Source organism: Danaus plexippus, assembly GCF_018135715.1.
Source record: "Danaus plexippus chromosome 16 unlocalized genomic scaffold, MEX_DaPlex mxdp_23, whole genome shotgun sequence".
Lineage (NCBI taxonomy): Eukaryota > Metazoa > Arthropoda > Insecta > Lepidoptera > Nymphalidae > Danaus > Danaus plexippus.
The window spans coordinates 3,300,688-3,325,893 of NW_026869851.1; the positions used below are offsets into that span (position 1 = coordinate 3,300,688).

Below are 25,206 nucleotides of genomic sequence, written 5' to 3' on the forward strand. Positions count from 1 at the left end.
TAGCTGGTTTAATTACTTTTAGTGTTATCCATATGTGCTGTGGAGTTTGACAGTTCATAGTATAGTATAGCTTACCGAAGCGAAGCCACGGCGAGAACTAGTTTTATTTAATGATGTGATATGACAACGATGTTTCTTCCAGTACCCGCATAGTCTGTGATCACACGAGTGTCAGTCGGCAGACATAAACCGAAGCAGACGCACCGTGTTATAAATTACATGTATATATATTTTAGTTTTTTGTTAAGTGTTCAGTGAAATGGGTGCTTTAGGCTGTATTGGTAGAGCACCGACCGACAGCACTGAAGTATTCTCATCAAATGTCAGTAACATGAGCTCAACAGATTCAATAAACGAAACGGTGAGTTGTTTCACGTGTAAACAATCGTCATTTGCACAGCAAACCTGTTTTGGTAAACCTGCTTCGGTTAAAACATTACGATTAGCTTAGTATACTTTAAATTATAATATGTAGATAAAAAACATCTATATATATCATCGTACCCATAAAAGGCAGAGAAACTATAGATGCATATTCTTACTTTCACTTTTGTATTGAACTGTATAGAATATAAGATTCAACTATGTAGTAACGGCTTTGCTTAAGCAATTTTATTGTTATAACAATATATATATATATATATGTTGTTATAACAATAAATATAATTATTAATATATTATCAATATATATAATTATATATATATATATATATATATATATATAATTAAGTTTATTGTTGTACGTTTTACTATTTCAAGCGACATACGTTGTTTAATCACAGATGACGTCTTTCGGAGAACATTTATAGTTAGCGTAATCTATTATTCAATGAAATGAGGGCACTTATCCACTCGACGATACCCTTCAACCAAAAAATACTTTGTTAGTAGCTTTATTAAATACGACAGTACGTATATATTAATTCGTTATATATACTAGTATTTTTAACGTTTATACATCATCAAAATCATCATTAGATGTATGAATTAGTATAAAATTGGATTTTATTTCTATCAATGTACTTTAAGTAGTTTAAAATATAAATTAAATAAACATGGCAAGGGAAGTAATGTTACTTAATTTCTGTTAAAGAACGTGCCGAATGGCAATTTATTATATCTATTGAGAATTAATGAAAAAAAAAACTATTAACCTTCTTAAAAGTATGTGGAGCTAATTAATAAGCAACAACGCAAAAAGAGACGTGTATTTGTATTTGTTTGCGCCAATGCCACTTTTAAATGGATAGACGGATTGCAATGAGGTTTTTTCATCTGGAAGACAGTTTTTTTGGGAAGGTTCTTAGGTATTATTAAGGTTAGCTATCGGCTGAAATATCGAAAATAATGTAACTCTGTTATACACATGATAACTTGATTAAATGTCTCACACGCGACAGTATAAACGTTTAGTGGCAATTGATGATTAGAGTTTTTTTTTAATTATATATATTTTATTTATGACCAGATACTTCCAATAAGACATAGGTAAGTTTTCAAAGACTTCTGACCAGATGTTAGATCGACCTACAAATAGATCAGAGACTTTGAGACTTTGTTTATGGACCTACAATTTAATTTATGGATTGTTCCTATTACATTTTCATCAAAGCTTTTGTCCAAACTTTTGATGAGACATTTTGTCGAACTACGTTTGTATCAGAGACTTGGTTGAGTACTGCTGTCACATTGGATGGCTGCTGCCAAATGTCTCATTAGTTTGAATTTCTGGGACGAATAGGAATAAATGATTAATAATGATCATAATTTGGTTGAAAATATTCTATTCAGTTTTGAGCACAGACGTCAATTAGCTAGCTTCTGGAAAATTGTAAGAAAAATACTTACGAGACGTCCGTAGGAATAACTCTATTTAATTCGTCAATGTCCGTTTTATCAGCAGATAATCGCATACTGGACAACCGTTAACCCTTACACTTTTGTTGTAAATATACCCAGCTATACGCTAAGCCTAGCTAAACCCTCCCTTCTTCCCTATGCCTACAAAAAAAGCGTAGAATAGCTTAATTCCGTCTGGGTTTCGTCCCACTTAGGGTTTATATTTTTCAAGGCAAGTGGAATAGTCTTAGGCTGGGATAATGCGGTTACTTCAATGTAACTTACTATCGTTTGTGATGATGTTCCAACATTATTATATATTAGTAATTAATCAGGCAGTAACTGCTCCAAGTACACTTTGATTAAACAATATTTCCTCATATTCATTTAAATTGATCTGAATCTTCGGTACAAGGACATTCAATTATCCTTAATTCACCACAAACACGAATCAGCTATCTACAATTTACCTTAAAAAAAAGCCTTTGTGATTCATTCAAACTGCGCTATTTTTTATCGACCTTAATTCATTATTCTACGACAATATATTAAGCGCGTAGCGTTAATTCGTTGCCTTGAACTCTAACAAGGATACCTTTTCAAACGACTATGAATCTGTATAGGGTTTTAAATTTTACCGATAGGACGAAAAATATCTCAAAGAAAACTGGAAGTTGATTTGATAAAATTAATATTAAACATCATAGACTTAAACAATATTTAAAATTATTTATTAATATTTTACAAGATGAATAACTTGTATGTTATTGTTCTTACAAATAAAAATCAAAGAATCGGTAACCTCTTATTTGGTTACGTTAGAAGTCTGATAACGCCGCTTTAATATTGACTGTCTTGAATATTAGAAGTAGTTTTTGAGGAGAGATAATATTCCTTTATATGCTGAACGGACACTCGGACGTCTTGCTGATATGACGATTTACTGCGGACGCCGGACTACACTACACTATAAATAGCCAAAAGGAAATCTCTGACAATAACCTATAAATAATTAAGAATAATTTAGATATCATTGAAAATCGAAGTCTGATTTACGTCTTTTCTATTTATTACCTTATTTAATTGATCTCTCGAATGAATTGTATTTAAATCTAAAACATTATTTTTACGAAACCTAAAAAATTAAGGTTATCGAATCGATTAAAATTTTCATTTTGTTTTATAAATGTGAACGGAAATTTAAATAGGTTTCCTACATATGTTAAACTGTATAGGATATAAATAATGTTCGTCGATTTATTATCTGTGTATAGCGGTTAATTTTTACGGTCTTCTTGTACTTTTTTTTTAGTAAATAAAGCCAAGGCCTAAGAAATTGTCGGTGACAATTATCAATTCTTTAAAGTACACTACATGTTAATTTTATCAGCATCCACAACTGTTGTTTGTGAGGATTTTTTGAAAACGTATAATATAACAGATGCGTCTAACATAGTTTACGAATAATCACACGATACAACTGACAAACAAGTTTGAACATAGTGGGATCTAAGACTATCGTGTGATGTGAATCACATTCACATCACACATCTCGTCTCACTGTTGCTGAAAAGTAACCAAAACGTCGGGATTATGTACCTAGTTAAAATAATAAAATTCGCGTAGTGAATTCGAAAAATATTAGTTTTATTTTAAGTTTGAACATGTTGTAATCTTGGATTTAGTAGATCCTAATTAACTTATAATTAGTGTTCCATACAAAAAAAAAACAATTAATTTTTAACTCCTAAAACAACTAAGAGCTGTATCATATAAAAAATTAGAAAAAAAAAAACACGTCAAATATGAGATTCAGGTTAGGTTACTTATAAGTGAGCAAAACGCGTTAACAAACATAACTACATATAGTAATAAAACGTAATTATTACCACAACATATCTATGAAACGTTAATTTTAACTATAAATAGTTTTGCAAATAAATTACACCTAAAACAAACGACAGCTTAAATTTTTATATTCCGAAATAAATAAACTCATCGTTTTTCTAACACGTAATTGTACCTTACTCTATACTATTACTTTGACGTTGAAGCCTTTTAATAAATTAGATTTGTGTAGAAGTTACCAATACTAGTATAGTTGTTGCGTCACTTCAGCAACTTTGAATCCATCGTTTTAATCTTGAACTAATGATACCGTTTCACCTGCAACACCTCAAACTATTGGTAAGTTTATTGTTAAGTTTATCTAATACTTAGTATAGCTGTACATATGTCAATGATAATTGTTTAAAAATCATTTCGGGAGCTGCAACATAAGGGAACACACATAAATCTTTAAAACCGCACATGTCACTATAGTTTATAAGTATAGTGTAGGTGGAAGTAATAACTTTAGTTCGTTTGTGTCCGCGTCTGACACATTCTCTATAATATTCCGCGAGTTGTGTCTTACATGACACTTTATACGACCGTAAAAGGAATTACCGCGTCCATCTTTGAATATATATATATATATATATATTTAGGTTTCTAACAAAATTATAAAAAAAATAAAGTTGCCTTATAAAGCCAGTACTTTTAACTAGAACAAACTCATTATTATCTTAAATCAAACCACCTTAAATAAGTTAAATTCAATTTACAAAGACACAAGTCACGTCGACAAAACACACACCGCGTAAAAGTGAGCAAACCAGATGTCATCGCTTTAACGTCACTTCGGGTGCGTTCGGGAATTTTAAGGTTCGGTTCAAATTAAATGTGTGTTCTCTAAATATATATATATATATATATATATATATATGTGCAATTATATTTACAGTACATAAAGACAATCGAATACTATAAAGTTTTCCTCCACTTATCCGCATAGCGTCAAAACGAACCTTGTGTATAAAACTGGTCAAAGGAATTTTAAATTATTATTAATTAATATTTTAATATTTTCAGACGTTCCACTGTCTGTTATCTCCATTTGGTTAATGTATTAAAACTAAAACTATCACACAACCACAATATAATGTATTAATTACTTATAACTATTTATATACAGGGTGATCACGAGTGTTTTAAATGCATCCTGTTAGGTATTCGTCATTATTGACGTAAGTTACTTTGGCGCCATGCATACAAACCCTTTTGATTAGTCAACAAGCAATAAATTAGTAGATCTATGTAAAATGTTGCATTAAAATTTTTCTCAGCGTTTGTATTAAGGATAAATATAAAAATTGTTATTCAAAAAATTCCTAAGAAATACAGGCGTTTTGATATTTAATTCTTTACGAATTTAAGTTAAAATCGATGATATAAAACTCTTATTACCAAATAATCTTACTCCCTTAATATAAATAATTCAACAGGCTTTAGATGATATAAGTCGCAATATCTTAGTGTCCTCATTAAAACATTGTTACTCATACGTATCCTTAGTACTTGGTCGAATCTCATTATAGGTAAAACGGATAATGGCTATTGAGTATTGGGCAATTTAATTATTACATCAGTTATATATTTAGAACCTATTTTATTTTTATTTTTTATTAATAAATCTATTAATAACTATCGCTTTTTATTTTAATATATTCTCACATAGAATATTTTAACTAATCTATTGAAGTGTTCAATATTATTTATAAATTAATTACTTTTAAACTTATTTGTAACACCTACTTATTTTATCGCTATTGGAAAAGACTTTCCTTCCATTTTCTTCCTCAGTATGTAAAAAACGTCTTATCTCTTCGATACAAAGCCCGATCTTTTAAAACACAATTCTTAGACGAGATTAATGATCTTCGTTAGTATTCATTTAAATAAATTAATATTTTCGGATTACTACGTGTTTTTTGTGTACGTAGTTTAAATTTATTATTAGTTTTATTACGCAATACTTTCAGTTTGATGGATACAAATGATTAAGCATATATAATTTTTTTTATATTTTTGATCCTATAGCATGTTCTGTGATAACGAAAGCTGTAACTATTTCTATTATTGTGACGACTCGAACTCGTGTATCCTTAGTCCGAGTGAGTGTCATTACACTACATACAGCGTTAACTTTTTTTAATTCATAAATGCATGTACATTATAGTGTTAACGTGGGTTATTATTGAAAAACTGGAAACGCTTCGTGTGTAGTGACGATTCAAACTTGTATTAAACAATAAAACATACAAGCAAGCATAATGTCTCTATTCACACTTTAATTTCAATCGCGTTCGTTTGGTTATAAAAAAAAAACTACTTTTATTTAAATAAAACTCACTATTAACTAAAAACCACTGTGATAGTATTATTGAAACATATAAAAAATATATACTTAAATATATAATATTGAGTGATTTTACAACTCATAAAATATACTCATATTTAGTAAATTGGTAGGTAGATGTAGATAAGGATAAGTGTGTTTAATGATAAAAGTCGTTATTTAAAAATAAACAGCAAAAAAACCACACAAAATTAACTGTATCTTTGTACAGAATTATATAATAATTTGTTGTAAATACAGATAATATAACAAAACAAAAAAAAACAATGGCGTAGGCTCTGTGAATTAAGCCCAGTGTGTTTGTTTACAAAAATAACTTTAAAAATATTTACATATAGCAAAATAGTTTGAACATGGTCAATTCATTTCTTTATTTCGTGACATTTATTTATACCAATTATTGTGTCAATGTCACAATTAATGCTCATAGAAAATTCTTAACCATAAAGTGACGTCGGCTGGACAGGTTCGCGTAATAAGCCTGACGTGACCTGGCCTGCTGACCAAACGTCGCGTAATGCTCACAATCTCTACTTGGAAATTAAAATTTTAACTTCAAACTAATGGATATAGGATTTTATTGTAATAAAATTATTAGTAACTTGAATATTCTATTGCTTGTGTAAATCACGACCTGTAATGTGACGTGGGCGTTACGTTACGTGAACTGCTATTTGCTGTTTCACTTTTTCAACACAGATAAGTAATCTGAAGGGTGAATGTTGGATTGGGCGGTTGAAATGTCTTGAACGTCACTGTACATTGTATTCTTTACGTGATAAATTTAAAATTTAAGCTGTTTACATTTCACTTCTGCTTCTCATATACTTGTGGAGTTGAAGGAAAAATATTTATAAATTTTGCCAAAACTATATCGGTTCGGGCTCAATAAATTCAAAGAAAATTTTAATTTGTTCTAAATTTAATGTAAAAGTTAGAATTTCTTACATTAAAACGGATTATTTACTAGCCGATGATGTCCATGGAATTTTATTTACACACGACCGTAGTGAGACGTTTTGGTTGAAATAACATATTTTTTACGTTAATGAAAGAAACAATCCTCAAAAAAATATTATACATTCCATTCTAAATAATAATCCGATATTATTTTCATTTTGATTTATGCCGGAAAAAGTTATGTTTATTAATGATTTTTTGTTTCTTAAGGATCTAATTAAAAAAATAAATAGTTTTTACTGTTTGATAAAGAGCTTGCTAAAAACGAAGGAAGCCCCAGGTAGCGGCGAGTTTATCAACGTTAATATATAGAATTATTTACTATACGAGGCGAACGTACGAAAACAAAGTTTTCTAGTACCAACTATAAATAACTTCTACAGTCTATAATTAATGACAGATAATGATGACGGACAATGATTTAATGTTTTATAATTAAATTGATTTGTATGAAGCCATGATAAGATTTCACTTTAGACATCACCTCAACTACTCGTCGATAGATGGCGCTTTACACAATAAGGCGCGTAATTTTTTTAATCGTTATTAATAAACAGATAATATTACATATAAAGGATGTATGTTAAAATACTAACGTCATTTATAATGAAAGCTATTCAATCAATATTATAAAAAATTTAATATTAACAGATTTTGAACTACCTGTATTTAAAAATACGAATTCGACAGTCGTAAATTATCCATTAGGAGTCATTCTCCTTATTATCATATTGTACAAAGCTCACATAAATCTCTGATGCAGATCCACTGATAAAGTGATAAAGAACGGTTGTCCAATACATCTCAAGCTATGCTACAGGTAAAGTCAATGGATTCAAGCGACATGCTGTAATCATAGAATTTTAAAACGCCTTTTATATTTTTATAAGCAATATATTTTACTCAGTGTTTTTTATTATGAAAAACGAGAAAATTAATTTAATACCAAACAAATATAGTCATAATACATTTTGATTAACTTTATGAAAAATGAATTAATAAAACATGGTTACATTTCGGATAAAGCCGTCCCCGAACGTTATACGTCACGAGGGACGGACATTAGTTTCCTTTGCTTAAAGATTTATCTATATTGTAACTACGAAACGTCATTTGTACTAGAAATGTTTAAACTTAGACTGCGCCATGTATTATTTGTTAACAAATAAAATTTGACATTATTTAAAACCGTAATAACTGTGATCTTTAATACGCTCGTAAATCTATAAAATACGCGGTTTTAGTTTTGATGTAGGTATAAGATTATTAAGAGTTTTGAATTAAATTCGTAAAGTATTAATTTGATCGACATCAAAATTAATTTTAACCTTACTATCGGTTACAACGCGTTTTATTATTCTATACAAACATGATACCTTTTGAAATCTTCGTCCCGTCTGTCCGTGATTCACGTGATTAAGAATAATAAAATGGCGTAATATTGGAAATACCATGTTTCATTTTAATTCAGTTAATCAAATTACATATATAGATGGTTCAGCCGCCATAATTAAAACCTAATATATTGATCAGCGGGTTCCGCACTCGATAAAAGCCTCTTAATTTAATAAGAATTTGTTGATCACCGTATTTGTGCTTGCCTATTGTAGGAATACGAAAACAAACATTCTCAAAACTCTTCAAACTGTCAAATAATAAGTATATAGTGTTTTATATCCCTAGCACAAGTTTCGTTCATCTAACCGCTTACGAAGCGTTTCCTGTTTAAATCACCTTTTATATTATTGTGTACGTAACTTTTGAATAATTACTTTTAACGCTCAGTGTGTAGTTACGATGGTTGAGGTAAGCGTATTGACTGATATAGATAATTGTTAGTGTGACACTCGCCATGTTGATGAGCACTCGAACACAATTTATTTTATTTAATACGAACATTTTTATATATTATGATAATGAAACAATACATATATTTTAAATAGGTTAAAAGGACGAAATTTATTTTCAACTATATAATTCTTATCTCAAAACAATGGCTATCTATACTCTATGCTTTAATACAATACAAAAGATACAGATACTCTATGGATAGTTCTGACTTATGGTCTCGTAATTTTTGTTTTTTTGGCGCCATTACAATATGTTTACTTAAACGTAAGAAATGTTTTATTTATCACGCAAATATTTCATTTTGTTTAATTAGGACGAGAAGCACGTAATTAATTTCCACAGAAGTACAAATGTACTCAAATTACCGGTTAGTCATTTCGTTCATTTAATATATAGCATTCGACGTGAAATTAGTTATAACGAGTTCAGAGTCCAATAAGGTTACACTGTATTTGAAAACCGTTCAGAAATGGTGCACTCGAATCCTTTAAGATCGAGTCTGAAGGAAATACAGAGGAAGACAGGTTCGCTTAAGGTGAAGTATTAGAAATTTATATCAAAAATATTTTTTTTATATCTATAACATTATGAATAATAGTTGAATTCACGTAGATATTCCTCGAATAAATAATCAAAAACAACCAGATCTTCTGTTTTATATATATAGCCATAATCTTAAATAGTCAAACGATTGCCAACATTAGCCGGAACTTCCTTAACAGCCTAATATCTTATCGCCATCAACTAATTCGTCATTATGTTTCACAATCAGTACGTGTGTGTTGATTGATCGCGAGTGACATAAACATTGTTAATATTAATATATATATATATATATTTGTGTATCGAAATGCGTTACGTATATTCAGCGTGCGGATCCGCAGAGGTAAATAAATTATATATATTATAAATAAATACCTATATGTGCTTTATGTATATTATATATTATTTTTTCATTGATAATATTGAATTATCCGATCGGATTAATAGAACTGTTAATGTACTGGGTCGCTTATCACTCACAGAAGGTATAAAAGTGTCAGAAAATTTATAAAATATGTACATTTAAATTATCGTGATACAATAATACTTAATATATATGTGGTCTATCATTTGTTTATTCGTCTGTATTAACATTAGCTTTGTTCGTGTAACTGAAACTAATATTTTTCGTATATGCCTACTACGCGTGCTTTATTTTTGTAAAAAAACTACACGCTCCGTACGTTTCGGTTGAGTATTATTTTTCTTATAGTATATCCGTCAATTCTACTCAACAAAACTTTGCTCGATATTCATATATCAAAGGTTTTAGGAGGTTTTCATTTTAATTTTTACGTAGCTCTTATAAAATGTAAAAGTTTATAACCTAATTCGTCTTCGTTTCTGTATTAAACATAGATAACTCAAATTATGATTACGCGTTTAGTATGAATAACTAATACGTCATCAAAGCAAAGTTTTGTAGTATTCGTAGTAAGCGTAGTACTATCACTGACTCCAATAATGAGTCAACCGCAGAATACCAATGTGAATTTTATTTGAATTCCCGCGAATATTTCGATACAAGTTATATTTTGTCAACAAAATAACTCGCAACAGCTAAGACAATTCTATAGATACGTAAAAGTATGTAAGTTTTTCGATGGAGAAAATTGTCTGAATATACTATAAAATTCTGTAATGCGGTCATAAATTACGTCTGAAAAATGAGTCACATTCCTCAATGTCCCCGAGTTCGTTATTCTGAAGGACACGATCAAGGACAAGCGGCCAAGGTTAGCGAGAACAACAAATTGTTGACTTTGCTTTGAATCCCATTTAAATATTACGAGTGTCTAAAGTTATTGCAACGGGGAATTATAATAAGTGATGTGTCAATAAACTAACCAAGTAAATCTTATCTTTGACAGGAAAATTAATCTTAATAAATTCCTGCCAAAATATAACATTAAATAACGATTGACTTACTGATTATTAAGACTTATTACTAGTTGCAAACGCTTCGTTATATTATTTTTTAAATATTTCGTTTATATTTTAATCTGTTTCGTTTTTAAATATACCTATTCTAGATGTACAATATAATCTGTGGACATATTAATAAGAGTATGTAGACATGTATTCCTACAAAAAAAATTCGAGAGTTATTATGTATGTGTTTCGTTATATAAATTGTTTATCATTAAACTTTATTCACAGAGAAGGGATCTAGAATCACAGAAGACAAAAGATGATGGAAAAGATAACAGACTATGGTGGAGACTCGGGGTTGATGTACCAATATTCTTAATAGGTAAGTTAAATATAAGTTACAATATATAGAGAAGTGTATAGCTACAAATACAGAAGCTATTTTTTAAATTTATTACAAAAATAACCTATACACCTTTCATCAAACTCATCCAATATAGTTTAAAAATATAACACGTATCGTCATTATAAAACCTTTGGTTAGGAAAAACGGTCCTGCTTGAGAGTGAAGACGTTTTTATGTTGCCAGTCATAAAAAAAAGTTAAATGTCACATTAAAAAGTCCATACAAATTTTGAATTTATCGCTTACATTTCACTGTATGCCTTTTTCTCTGGGCAATTAATGCTTTCAATATGTCAAGACAGTTTACTACAAAACGTAACGTTTATAGTATCCTTAATAATTAAATATAATGATTATGTAACGATTATTTAACGACTAACCCTAAAAATTTAAGTAAAAACTCACATGTGTCACACGTGTGGACCCCACCGTGACGCATGTGGCAGAATGCACGCAATCGCAGTCTTTTTAAAATAAAATTAAAAAAATAAACAATAACAAGTAATGTTAACGAACTTGATAGTTATTTCAAAGTAATATAATGTAATTATATTTTGAATATAAATTATTGCACAGATTAAACAAAATATTATAATTTATAATATTTAAACCACATTGTACATTATAAACCAAATGTGATAAATTTTTACTTTTTTTTACGTATGGCAACTGTTAGGTTGTCAACGGGCTCGTTTCTAATGATTTATTGCAATCGTTCAGATATCAAATGCATATGAAAATATATTATTAAAAATGTATTTTCCATACTTTTAATAAATATCAACAGCAATTTATAAGAATATAAAACCAAATAATACTTAGAAAATAGTTAGTCAAAATTGTAAATTATATATATTATTAAGGATAAAAGTTAACGAAAATTGATATCGATTCCCAAAGAAAATTGAACCCATATAATATATAAATTATCCTTTTAATTAAATGTTACAATTATTCCGAATATTGAGTTAAGGTTTGATATAGGATAATCGTTGTTGAAGGTCGCTAGCGCCATCTGTTACCGAGTAGGACAGAAACAATATTCATTTCACATTTTAATTTTTGTACCTCATGTGTTAAAAATAATATCGATGTTCTAGTTCAGTGAAGAAATATTAAAAACTTTATTATTCAAAATATTTCATCGCTACTTATATATTAAATTGTTAGGAAATTATAAATGCATGGAAATTATAAATTTCTGAATATGTAGATTTGTTTACTTTCTTTTAATTTGACAACAGACGCAAACAGCCACGCTTATTATAACTTTATAGACTATTTTTTTAAATTCACTTTTATATATGTGAATGTTGTTTACATATTATATAAATCCTTTGTCTTGAGCAGGATATTATACAAGCCATCATCCAATAGGATGTTGACGCAACCAGAATGTGCTTCGTGTGAATAGGACATATGTATCATGACACGGAAAAATAATCTTTATATACATATATAATAAGTAGGATTATTGTGTGATGGTATTTAAAGATTCCTTTGAATCCAAGTTCTGACAGTGTATTAGTCTGAGGTCCATTTTATTTCGTCCATATTCAGCTATTATGCAACTGGCTGTATATTTTCGATCTTTTCTCACAGTTACATTTTTTTTGTTTACCGTGATGAAGTGCTTATTCCATTTTAATATTGTTTTTGAAATAATTTAAGCAGATTTTTTTTCATAACGTAAATAAAACTATTGACTTTTGTCAATATTATTATTCGAATCAAAAACTAATAAAATTTTGAATTGTAGATGTCAAATTTCATTATAATATCGTTATTTTAATCGTTCTTACATAGAATTAGACATGTAGTGACGTAACCACAATAATTTCAAAGAATTAGTCTCACACATTACTGTAACCTGTAGTTATCTTTAACCTATTTAATTCAAAACCATATAATATTAATTATTAAGTTAGTTGGAATTCAACAGTGATCGAGTCGACTGTCAATGCTGAGATTTTCACTAATATAATATTATGTAATAGCTACAATATATTAACTTTATAATGACCTTAAAAACGCACCGAAAATTATAACGAACCTTTATAAAATTTAAAAGAAATTACTAAACCAATTTTTTTTTTTTTGTAAATGTTTTTACGGCTCTGGATACGAGTCCTTTTGAGCCAACCAAAGTAAAGTTGTGTTAATGTTGCCATTTAACTAAACTTATCATATTTATTCAGTTACATTAAAATATAAATAAAGATAAAAAATATTCGATTCTCTGTCTTGATTATATTACTTTCTTTTGCCTAAAATTATATAAAAAAAAAACTTACAAAAATTAATTACTATGTCTTACCAGAGAGCCTTGAAAGTAATGTTGCTATTTATAAAAATATAATCTGCTGTCATGATACTAAACGGATATTTTGAATTCTCCGATATAACAACGAAATTGTAACATCCTGTCGTTTCGACATTGACTTTGAACTTAAAATGGCGGATGCGAGGGATTCGCCAAATAAATTGGCTAATGCCATTGGCCAAATGTCTTATAGCATTGTCCACGATGGAATTCATGAACGTGGTGCGTAAGAAATAAAAAAAAAGATGTATAAAAGATATTCAAATGAAAAGATAAAACGAAAGATTTAATCTATATGTGTAAATCAATTGAAGCGTCCAGTCGCATCTCCTGAGTTATCTTTATATTTCCTGGAAATAAGAGATTTGAGAACAAAGAGATCGTATCGAGGAAGATTCATGAGTGCGAGGCGTTTTTTTAAAAAGCTAATTAGCGGATGATCTTATTTCTTTAAAATTTCAATAAATTTCTCTGCTATAATTAATGTTGGTTCAAACTTTAGTTTTTGATAGCTTTTGAATTGTGCATACTAAAAGTTTTAGTAACTTAGCTCCTTCTATGAAAATAAAACATAAAAACAAGAAACGATTATTCTTTAATTTCGGGAAAATTTATTTCTCATTTTATTACTTAGAGCAAATTCACCACGACCGACAGAAAATATTATGTTTATCCAACCTTTCGTTTCTACCCTCAAAATATATTAGATTTTAACCAACGGCTTTGTTTACAAATATTAATCAATTTACAATCACCAATCTTGGGAAGTTACCTTTAACGCTAGGACTATCTCGTACTTAGCTTAGGTAAGCCTAATGTAAAGTTGTGTGCTAACCTAAGAAGCTGTTGGAATAGTTGACTAATAGTTCGACCGATTGTTCAAGCTGCCACCTTACTAACAATGTTCGAGCTGGGCGTTCTTCTGCAGCACAAAAGCGGTTTCTTCTGCAACGATCCAGCTCTGTCTTACAAATTCACAGGAGACACAGTGTCCACAGAGGTCATTGTCAGCACAATCATCCTACTGCCGTTTATAGTAGTGAGTATATTAGTACTACATTCATTTAATGTATGATATTTTTTGATCGTGTTTTTTTTTTCCAATTCTTCTTAATTCAGCAGTGACGAGAAATTTATTATTCAAACAATTATAACCTTCGCTCCCTTATTTTATATCATTCACATTCCGACACTTGTGGGGGAGTTTTTAAAGAATTCAATCGAATTTGAAACTTAGTAATTTTGTTTTTAAATCTACATATAACAAAAACGTTTTATACAGTACTGACTAAATACCAAAATAAATAAATGTACATATATATTCTATATATAAGTTTTTATTCTGTATTAACTCTTTTCAGATGTTCTTAACGGAGTACATATTGTTCGATTCCGTCTACACCACCCAAACGAGATTGCAATACGTGTCAAGACGGACTGGCCGGTTGTATGGGAGCTACGTGTATGCTTTGTTCTTTAACCTGATCGTGGTCGAAGTGATGAAGGGCATCACGGGGAATCCCCGCCCAACATTTTTTGACCTTTGCGAACCGGATACGGGCAAAACCTGTAACGGGTATGGACCTTCTACTTCTACACCGATAATACTTGATCTCTATATATTACCAGTTAAATGTTTTAGTGCTGTCTGACAACCGACGTTATCGATTAAATGTTAGTACTCGAACGTGGTATGGGACTTTAAAAGATATAATTGAACAGTATATAAGTTTCTATGTACCAAAGGTATCCAATTATTATATAGTTTAGGTAAACTATAAATATTCCGACACAGTCCTCACTCTACCTACTGATATATCGTATACCTGACCATACCTATATCTCTGACCATTTTAAATATCTGGACATTTCTAATAAAGATGCGCTGAAGAAATGTCTAATAATAAGAATATTCGATAAAAAATATATGGAACCTATATCATATGTGCCAAACGCTGCTGCAACAAAAGCCGACTGCTTCTTTGTACATTCCTGAGTACAGGAGTGCAGTTAATCTTCGATATCTGACAGAGAGTCAGTGTAAAATTTTTTAAAGGAAGATTTCAAACATTTAAAGTTATAACAAAGCTTTTTAGCTTATTTTAAGCCGGTCCCTGAACACATCCACCCTAATATTTTTACTAAGAATCACTGGGAACAGAAACTTAGCACAAATTTGCAATTACTTAAGGACAAATATAAAAATAGATTCTGATTGAATCTCAGCTCTATAGAAAAACGAATCAATTAATAAAATATCTTTCGGGGAACATTTAAAGGACTTATGTGTGCGAGAGCAACAGAGACGATAAGGAAAGACTGCCTTTACGCAATCTGATAAAGGTTTTAAATCGTGATTCTCATCTAGATGTTTGCAGTTGTTATGAAGAGCTGACCTTCTCCGAGTCAGTAATGAAGACAGAGCATCCTACCTGTAGAATCCAACCAATAAAGGCCAAATAGTTTGAGAATTACAAAAACATTAGAGTGCCTGTTAAAAGCAAGCCATTTCAGTACTTTCACACGATAGGCCGAAGACCAAAGAGAAGCTTTCCACCATGTTTATTTCAAGCAGAATCTCTGCGACTCTTTCTCTGTAATGCGTGCGATTATTTCTCGAAATTATTATATTCTCACGAAGAAATAAGATTTAGATTTTCACCTCACATAGCCAAGTCTTATTGTTCTGCATCGCAGTTTAGTTTAAAGATTTTAGATAATATATATTACTTAGTGTGTTGGTCAATAGCAAAACTAGAATAATATTGTTTTTTTAATTTAAAAATAGTAAACAAGGGATTTGTATCATCACCAACCACTCCGTTCCTTCGACGATCAGAGTTTTCTTACAGTACAAAATTTTATATTTATATATAGCAAACTAACCAAATATTCAGCCAAATATGAACAAAGGAATATTCCCTGATCTCTTACAAAACAGATATTATGCCGAACTTTCAGCGCATCTCTAAATCTGCATATGCCCATTTCTGCATGCATGTAATTCCTCCACCAGGTCGGAGTACGTGGCCACATTCGAGTGCACGTCCTCTCGTTCCACGTCCTGGCTCCAGCGCGACTCCTACCACAGTTTCCCCTCGGGACACACGTCTCTGTCTGTGCTGTGCGGATTCTTTATGGCGGTGAGTTCTTATGATCGAAACACCTTATCTTAACATGCAATAATCCTCGCAATCTTCTTAAGACCCAGCAGACTGGTCTAAGTTTCCTCTAATGTGTAATTTTTGATGAAGTCGAGCTGTATTTGTCTTTTAACGACGCTACCAATACTTGCAAAAAGGCTATGAATTGTGAATGTCCGTATTAATTACGTTCCTCTGCAGTGGTACCTCCAGCGCCGCGCGTTCTCGTGGCGCCGTCGCTCCGTGCTCGTGGTGCCCTTGCTGCAGGTGGCCTGCGTGTCCTACTCCGCGCTGTGCTCCCTCAGCCGGATCACCGACCACCGCCACCACTGGTGGGACGTGCTGGTGGGAGCGGTGGTCGGAGTACTCACATTTCTGTACGCGGTGAGTTTGGATTTAGATACTAAATTATCAGTCCAGTTAATTGAATGTGGTCTATACATCTGAACTTTGGGTCCGTGTGTGGTCAAATGTCATTATATGATACGTCAAACGAATTGATAAATTATCTTCATCTCATTGTCATCTTCATCACAATCATTCTTAATGCTACAACGCTGCTAATGGTTCTTCGTGAAAAACATTCCAATTCTGTTAAATACGTGAAAATTATGAAAATTATAAGTTTAGAAATGCAGAACGAGTGGTTAGACATAGGAGATTTTTGCATCCCATTAGCACTAAAATGGCGCACCTTAATCCATGATTGGTCGCCAGCATTGCTAAAATTCTATCTCAATGCGTTCCAGATGACTCTCCCAGGTCAGAGTAATTTAGTAAGATGGGGTAAAGGTACCGAAAAGACCTGCTATATCTCTGGGAAGGCAGTTGGAACTGCTAGGCATTTGTTAGTGGGATGTAAGGTACTCCTCGATAGCGGTCAATACTCGCGTCGTCACGATAGGGTTCTGGAAATCATACGTGAAACGGTTAGTCTTTCGGTAGCCAGAGCGCAAAAAGGAATAACCACAAACGAGCGATCAGTAGGTTTTGTGAGAGAGGGCATTAGGACTATAAAAACAAATGTCAAGCCTTACTCCATCCTTAAAGCGGCTACGGATTGGACTATAATGATGGATACGTGTGAAAAACAATACAAAATCCCCGAGGATATTTGTGCGTCGGCCTCCAGACCGGACATATTCATGTATTCGCGAATCTTAAAGCGCGTTGTGATGATAGAGCTTACGGTTCCTTGGGAAACCAACATCCCCAAAGACCATACCATCAAGGTCAACAAATATTACGAGCTCACAAACGAACTCACTCGAAATAGGTTCGTCGTGGATTTATACGCGGTAGAAGTGGGAGCGAGAGGTATAACGGCTAAATCTCTCTACAACCTACTAAAAGACTTAGGCCTGTCCAGAACTCACATCAATTCGTTCTTGGAACGTACTTCGAAGGCAGCCCTAGTAGGTTCTTTTCAAATATGGTTAGGTAGGGAGAGGAGCTTGGACAGTGGAGGTGAGCGTTTAACGCGCGTTAGTTAGGGGCCCCTTAAACCTACACCTGGGTCGCAAGTCCCAGGCACTGTTGAAGCTCCACTCCCTGCAACGCAATGGACCCGGCACCCGCACGGTGAATCCATTGAATGCTAAGAGGTTTCGTCTCATTATATGAGCCGTTTACTATTATTTGAATTCTGATTTAAGTTTTTAATTTTTTTAATTCTAAATACAATGTATTTATATCTAAATACAATATAATCCCGTATGCGATAAAGGGATGCAACAGTTAATTAAATACGGAGTCGTCTAATGCGGTTAGTGAAGTTAACAAACAAACAAACGAAGGTCCGCTAATTGGATCCAACACTGAAACAAACCAAATTCCACGTCGGGGACAAGACAAATATTGACAAAAAGGGTTTTTGACCCGACCGTACAATTTACACAGATTATATAAAAAACATTAATAAATATATAGAATATTATTTTAGTATCAAAAAATGTTTAGTTAATACTTGAAAATAAAATATTAATTGATAAATTAATCGGCACGCGCAGGATTCAAACTTGCGATTTCCGTAACATCGCGTCCTAAATGCGATCAATGAGACGTGATAATTTTGATAACTTGAATTAAAGTCATAAAACATTCGAATTAGTTTCCAAAACTTATAATGAATTCTCTTCATTTAGGTATATGCCCTCTGCAATAATTTCACAACGCCACAAAAGTCTCAGGGCGATATGACAGCTAGCCAGCACACGGTGCGGAGTTTGGTGTTCAGAGAAGAGAGGAGCGCGGCCCCATGAACAAGCACAACCGCGGGATACAGACACAACAAACATTACGACTGAAGAACTTTACTAAATATGTTTATAATTTATTTATATAAAACCTTCTTAATTCAAACCGATAGATACCCTCACCACGAGTTCGCAAGTTTTTATTAAACACAGACAGATTTTATTTTATTTCTATTCATTAATCTCCACAAATGGTAATAGCAATTTATTTGTGTGAATAGAAAAATAGAAGCTGTCTGTTTAGTTTTAAACTGCTCGCTGCAAAACATCAAACGTGAAGACGAGATTGGTAAAATGTTAGCCTAATCCATAAGGTTACACGACACTGGCAGAATATACTGTGCACGTCTATGCACGGGTGAAGGCCATGTTTAAAATAACCTACCAATTTTAGAATAACCAACCTTAAGGAGGTTTCATGTTAAACTAACCTTCAAAAAGAAAATATACGCATTCGATAAAATAAATCTGAATTGATCTGATCTGAATTGACCGCGCTGTCATCGTTTAGAGGTTTGCTTTGTATCTACAAGATTTCCCAAACAAATTTAATAAGCGGTCGTTTATAATTTTTAATTTAATCACAGCTACAAAGAAATGCCATGATTATTTTGACCCTCAATGAAATTTGGTTTAGAGCACATCGAGCTTAACTTTCATTGTATAAACGTTACAAAACAACGGGACGAGAAATAAACAACTGATTGTAATTTATAAATTACAAAACGATCACATTAACGACTGAAAACTTCTTATTATTATTATTTTTTAAATATTTTTTTTGTTATACTGACATTTAAAATAATTATTATTCTATTAATTAAGTATATACTTGGAATTGAAGAAAAAATGGCGGCATTTTGAAATGTCACCTGTCAAATCTGAGCTGCGGTATGGCCAGCTATAAAAATGTGTCTGGTATAATATAAATATTGTTTTAATTATCTGCTCAAATGTGACATTAATTATTAATATAACGGATATAGAAATCGTAATTTATAATATTTTGACGTGGAGTGACTGATAATTTGTAATCTAGGTAAAACTTAGTCATCTGATATTATTTTTTTATGAAACATATGATGTTTTTATATGATCTTTGTTGTAAATATATCTTATTTTAAATATTGTATTTTTATTTTAAATAGGCATGATGTCTTAAAACCTTTTTAGTTTTTCATTTACTTAACTAGTAATTTCAACAACTCGCTGCCCAATATCGTTCTCCACACAAAGGGCAATTGGAAGATAGCCATTGCTTCACCATGTCGTTTATGTCATTGCTTAAATAAGGATGTCGGGTTCGATTCCCGTGTGATGAAACATGCTAATAAAAAGGATATTAGTAGCTGTAACATTCATATATATCCTTATGGTGTAAATATATATATATATATATATATATATATATATATATATATTAGAAATCGCTGTATACTGAATACTCACTGCTACCTCTTAATTATTTTTATTACTCTTGCTGTCAACGAAAGTTTATTCCTTACACAGTAATTATCCGACTAATTACTGGGTTTTTAATAATTTTCGCAATTTTTTTGAAATATTATATTCTCGGTTGTCTCGTTATGCGTATTTAAAGGATAGAGCAACTTTCTATTTCGGTAATGTAGTCCTACTGACACGATTTGATAAATACTAGTGACGCGCATCAAGGATTCTGATAACCTTACAGCAAACTAATTTACTGCCATCAAAATAGTATTATGTCATATTTATTACAATTTATTGATTTATTGGCATGTTGAATAAATTTTAATCGTCTTTAATTGCTGATTCAGAATACACAGACGCTATAGATATAAATATTGTCATTTGTTATGTCGTTTCATCAAATATTCTACTGAAATAATTATTTTAGAAAATTCAGCTGATTTAAAGAGCTCGATAAGGACAGTATGATAGAATGGTTAAAGTTATGTTAAAAAAATATTTTAATTTTAGGACATGTTTTTTAATATTTTTGCAGTTTCATAAACGTTACTAATACTTAATTCTTAATTATGTTATGATATACAGTTACATCAAGAATTCAAATTGGTACGTATTTGACATTTTTAATACGTCAATCTTACATACGAGTATGATAAAGTGATTGTGAATTGCTTAAAACTTTTCAGCCTGAATCTAAAGAGGTCCCATGCTAGAGACGATACTGTGTACACGTGTGCTATGAACATTCTAGAATTACTAAGTCCTAGCGGGATATGTGAGATCAGTTCATTGTGATTTATGACTGTTTTATTGTTCCTGTTTCTACCTGACAGGTAATTTTATGATGCTGTCAACACTGAAGATTACATCATTCCGATTAAATGATGCATTCCAAATAACAATATTGTATATATATATCTATAAACAAACAATATGTGTAAAACGATTTTTAAACATTTTTGTGACTTGAATATTTATGAGAAAAAAGTACAAATATATATATATATATATATATATATATATATATATATATATATATATATATTGGCACTATCAGCAACAATGATGGATGCAACACAACAATAACTTGCGGCTGTCATCAATTACTATATGAACTTAATGGTATTCATAATTATTGTTAGAAGTAAAACCAAAATCAATGACTGTTTAAAATGAGAATAGAACAATTTTTGAATTTTGTATAAATACCACGTGTGGGCGCCCGACAGTTCAGTTCAGTGAGTGCGGACAGTTGAAGAATATAGAACCTTCTAGAAATAAAAAGACATTTAGAGGAATTGAAGTTTCATTTTTAAATATCAGGGAACGTATTGAAATAAGTGACATTAGTGACGTCAGCAATGACGTCTCTTTCTTTACAAACATCAAATTTGTATTAAATCATATATATATATATATATATTTGGTCATTAAGCCATTTGTATAAAATATGAATTACCAAACTATGTAATATGTGAAGTTGGAGTGAAGTATTAAGTTAATAAGGAAAACCCCATGACTTATACCATGACTCATGGTAGGGTCAGCAGAAAAGTTATTCGATTTTATGATCCAGCTTTCTATTTTGGGAGGTTATTCCAGAAGCCATGAACTCCGACGTTACCTCTTGCCCTTATTATAATTAAAGTTATAAAATTCATTTTATAGTAACTTCATATGTAAGATGTGTAAAATCCAGTCATAATAACTATGGATATATTAATTAAACATTTTTATAACTTTATACAAGTGGTTATCTAACCACTTTTATAACGATATCATTATCTAATGATTATTAAATATTATTTAAACATAAACTACAATTAATATTTTCCTGCAAGTTAATTGTTATGGTGACTGTACATCAATCAATAGCCTGCATTGTTTGACAATGCAATTAATTGTTAGCGGACCCCTACACGCGATACCTTGTAGCATGCATAACAACTGCACTACCTTATATTATAAATCGATTAAACCTTAATCAAATGCACCTTAAAGCGCTTTTCCGATATAATATTATTAGTTTTTAAACACCATATAAATTTTAAAGCGCTTACTCAACGATGTAAATGTTTAAATTCACTAAGAATAATTTATGACCTTAATTATGAATTAATGTTTTGTGTTCCTGAACGTTTTATATGACAGATGTTGAGTTCGACGAACCCGCGACCCCAGACGAAACGCAAAAATGACACGCGAAATTACTCTAATTAGTTGTGTGACACAGTTTTATAACAGATGTATAACGTTCAATATATGTACTTATAACACATACAATTAAAAATGGGGAAAAATAGGTAAGTCTAATCGATTGAAGAATGTCAATAGATATTTCAATGAATCCTGTTATTCCAGAAATAATCTCGGAATTGTAAATTCAGTCGCAAATGTTTGTATTTAAACAAGTCGCAGAAACTGACAGTTCGGCGAGATTCCAACCCCACAATATTTCGTATAAAAGCTGATCTTCGACTTTGTCACTCGTTTTTCTCAGCTGGTTCGTCCCTTAAAAGTCACTATTGTTGTTGATTTTGTATTTCAATTATCATCATTGTATGACATCGTCGCACTAAGATATTTACACTACAATAACACATCAACACCTTTTCTAAGTTAAATTTATTTTGATTACAAGTTTTAACCTGTTCTGTTTTTATGAGCAAGGCGAACGAGGAAACGGCCTACTTGATGAGCAGAGTTACCACCGCCCATGGACATCCGCAACATCTAGATGGGGGGATGCGTTGCCACCCCTGGTTGTTGAAAACGAGGAAGGGGTGGAAATAAGGGGATGGCAGGAAAGTGTAGGAACAGAGAAAAGACAACCGGCTCTCTCACTAAAGGGAAGAATCACCAAACGCAGCCTTTAAAGACTACTTCACGCCGAACTTCTGTTAAAGGACGGTACTTTATCGGTCGAGCCAGCCCATGTTCGAGCTGTAGCAACTGACCACAGCGAGGCCCTACCACCGTTTTTTGTTTGTGAGGATCGAATGACTTGAGAATTGGTTCCAATTTCCTTACAATCCAATAATCATTATAGTGATACTATTCAAAACTGTTTCAATTATTACCCAATGGAGAAGCATTGAGCAATAAAACTCACATCTCCGTCTTTGCTAGTGTCCTTGTATTCATGCTGTAGGTATTTATTACTCAGATATTCCAATTAATTTTAACTAAATTGATATTTTATGAGAGGCAAACCCGGGGGTAACAATAGTCTGTTTCGTGTTGTATCGTTTACCGATTATCTCGAAGTCTTAAATCTTAAGTGTTCATACGGTTATATTTTTTACACTACCTTATCCGCAAGTCATTGGAAGTCGTTTCTGACGCGTTCATCCAGTGATGGGGAGCATATTCTAAACGAAGACACGTTTTAAGTCATCATTTTCTTTAATGTAGGGTATAAAACAAATTATTCTTTGAATTCCGAACACAAGATTACGTGGAATGATTTGTATATATTATCTTAAATACAAATATTAATTCAATGTAAAAAATCAAACTCAACATAATATTATTTTGTATTAAATTATTAAATCGAGAAATTTTTATCCTTAGCACGAGTTGGCATTCACACACTACGTACGATGCGTTTTCCGTTTCTCATTCAAAAACTAAAGTTAGTATTATAATGTAGAAGGAGATTTATGAAAAACAGTTACCTAAAACGACGTGTGAAGCGACGATCCAAGCATGATGTAAGCATGAGATTATCTCATGTAACGCAATAACTAAAGACCAAATATTTTTTATTTACTTATCTCTAAAACCACCATATTTTTCATTAGGTACATATCGGTCGGAAGCATAACTATACACTTTGTAGCTAATACAACATAATTAATGATGCCGGTCGGCGGTCGCATAGTAAGAACGCAAGTTCGAGCTAAAAAAATAACCATTCCAAATAAATTTTGAAGTAAAAAAAATGTAAGTTAGGTTTTTAAATCAAACATGGCGTCTAATTAGCAACACAGGTAATAAAGGCGCCAACACCATGTTGTACGGTTAGGTTTCTAGTAAAATAAATAGTTGGCAACAAAATACTAATGATGTTCTCAATATGGCGAATGTTATAAGAATGGTTCATGATTATAAAGTGCGTACTAAGTCGTTGACCTAACGTAACGGATACGTTCAAATGAATAGAATTCATTTACGTTGTCACGATGTCCCATGACGTTATACAGCCTTAGTTCAAAAAAAATATGGACCACTTATTGTTTACATTATTATATACACAAACTTCTTACGTTAAGACTCTTTACTTAAAATATAAAACATGATAGGGCACATACAGGATATATGTATATATTTTCTCCATCTGAATATTTACATTCTATATCATAAAGAATCCGATCGATATTATTATAAAGGACCTCATATAATTCCAGCGAAATTATCTCATCCCAAGAACTATACTTCACTACTTATTTACATTTTGGTTAAATGCCACAGTCTGTATGAAAGCGAACAATAAGACAGACAATATTAACATTATCGACGTTATGCCAAACTGTTATAGAATCCGCAATCGTGACCCAATAATATATAAACGAGTTCTTATATGTATACAATTTGTATTTCTATTGTTACGTCAATCAAATACTAGACAATGGTCTGATTAACGTTCGCGAACTTTGTTTTTTTTTTTTTCGGCGTGACATTTAAAATCGTTGGTTATAATTCTTTACGTGCATTTTTTACATATTCGCGCGAAAATACAAATGATCATAGATAAAAAAGATAAATTAATATATGTTTTAATATTATAGATGTATAATTTATTAAATGTAAATATTTTTGGTG

General features: G+C 31.4%; 1 protein-coding gene across 3 annotated transcripts; it reads left to right on the forward strand.

Moving 5' to 3' along the window:
- Positions 1 to 157: 157 nt before the first annotated feature.
- LOC116771717 (phospholipid phosphatase 2-like) lies at positions 158 to 20,055 on the forward strand. Of its 3 annotated transcripts, none has more exons than XM_032663646.2 (7): positions 158 to 361; positions 11,093 to 11,186; positions 14,417 to 14,571; positions 14,894 to 15,108; positions 16,549 to 16,675; positions 16,877 to 17,059; positions 18,820 to 20,055. In XM_032663646.2, the coding sequence occupies exons 1-7, from the start codon at positions 260 to 262 to the stop codon at positions 18,934 to 18,936; spliced, it is 993 nt and encodes a 330-aa protein (XP_032519537.2). In that variant the 5' UTR covers positions 158 to 259; the 3' UTR covers positions 18,937 to 20,055. The 3 variants fall into 3 exon arrangements, with proteins under 3 accessions (XP_032519537.2, XP_032519538.2, XP_061384023.1); XM_032663647.2 differs by lacking the exon at positions 158 to 361 and adding an exon at positions 9,295 to 9,425; XM_061528039.1 differs by lacking the exon at positions 158 to 361 and adding an exon at positions 9,625 to 9,776.
- Positions 20,056 to 25,206: the final 5,151 nt, after the last annotated feature.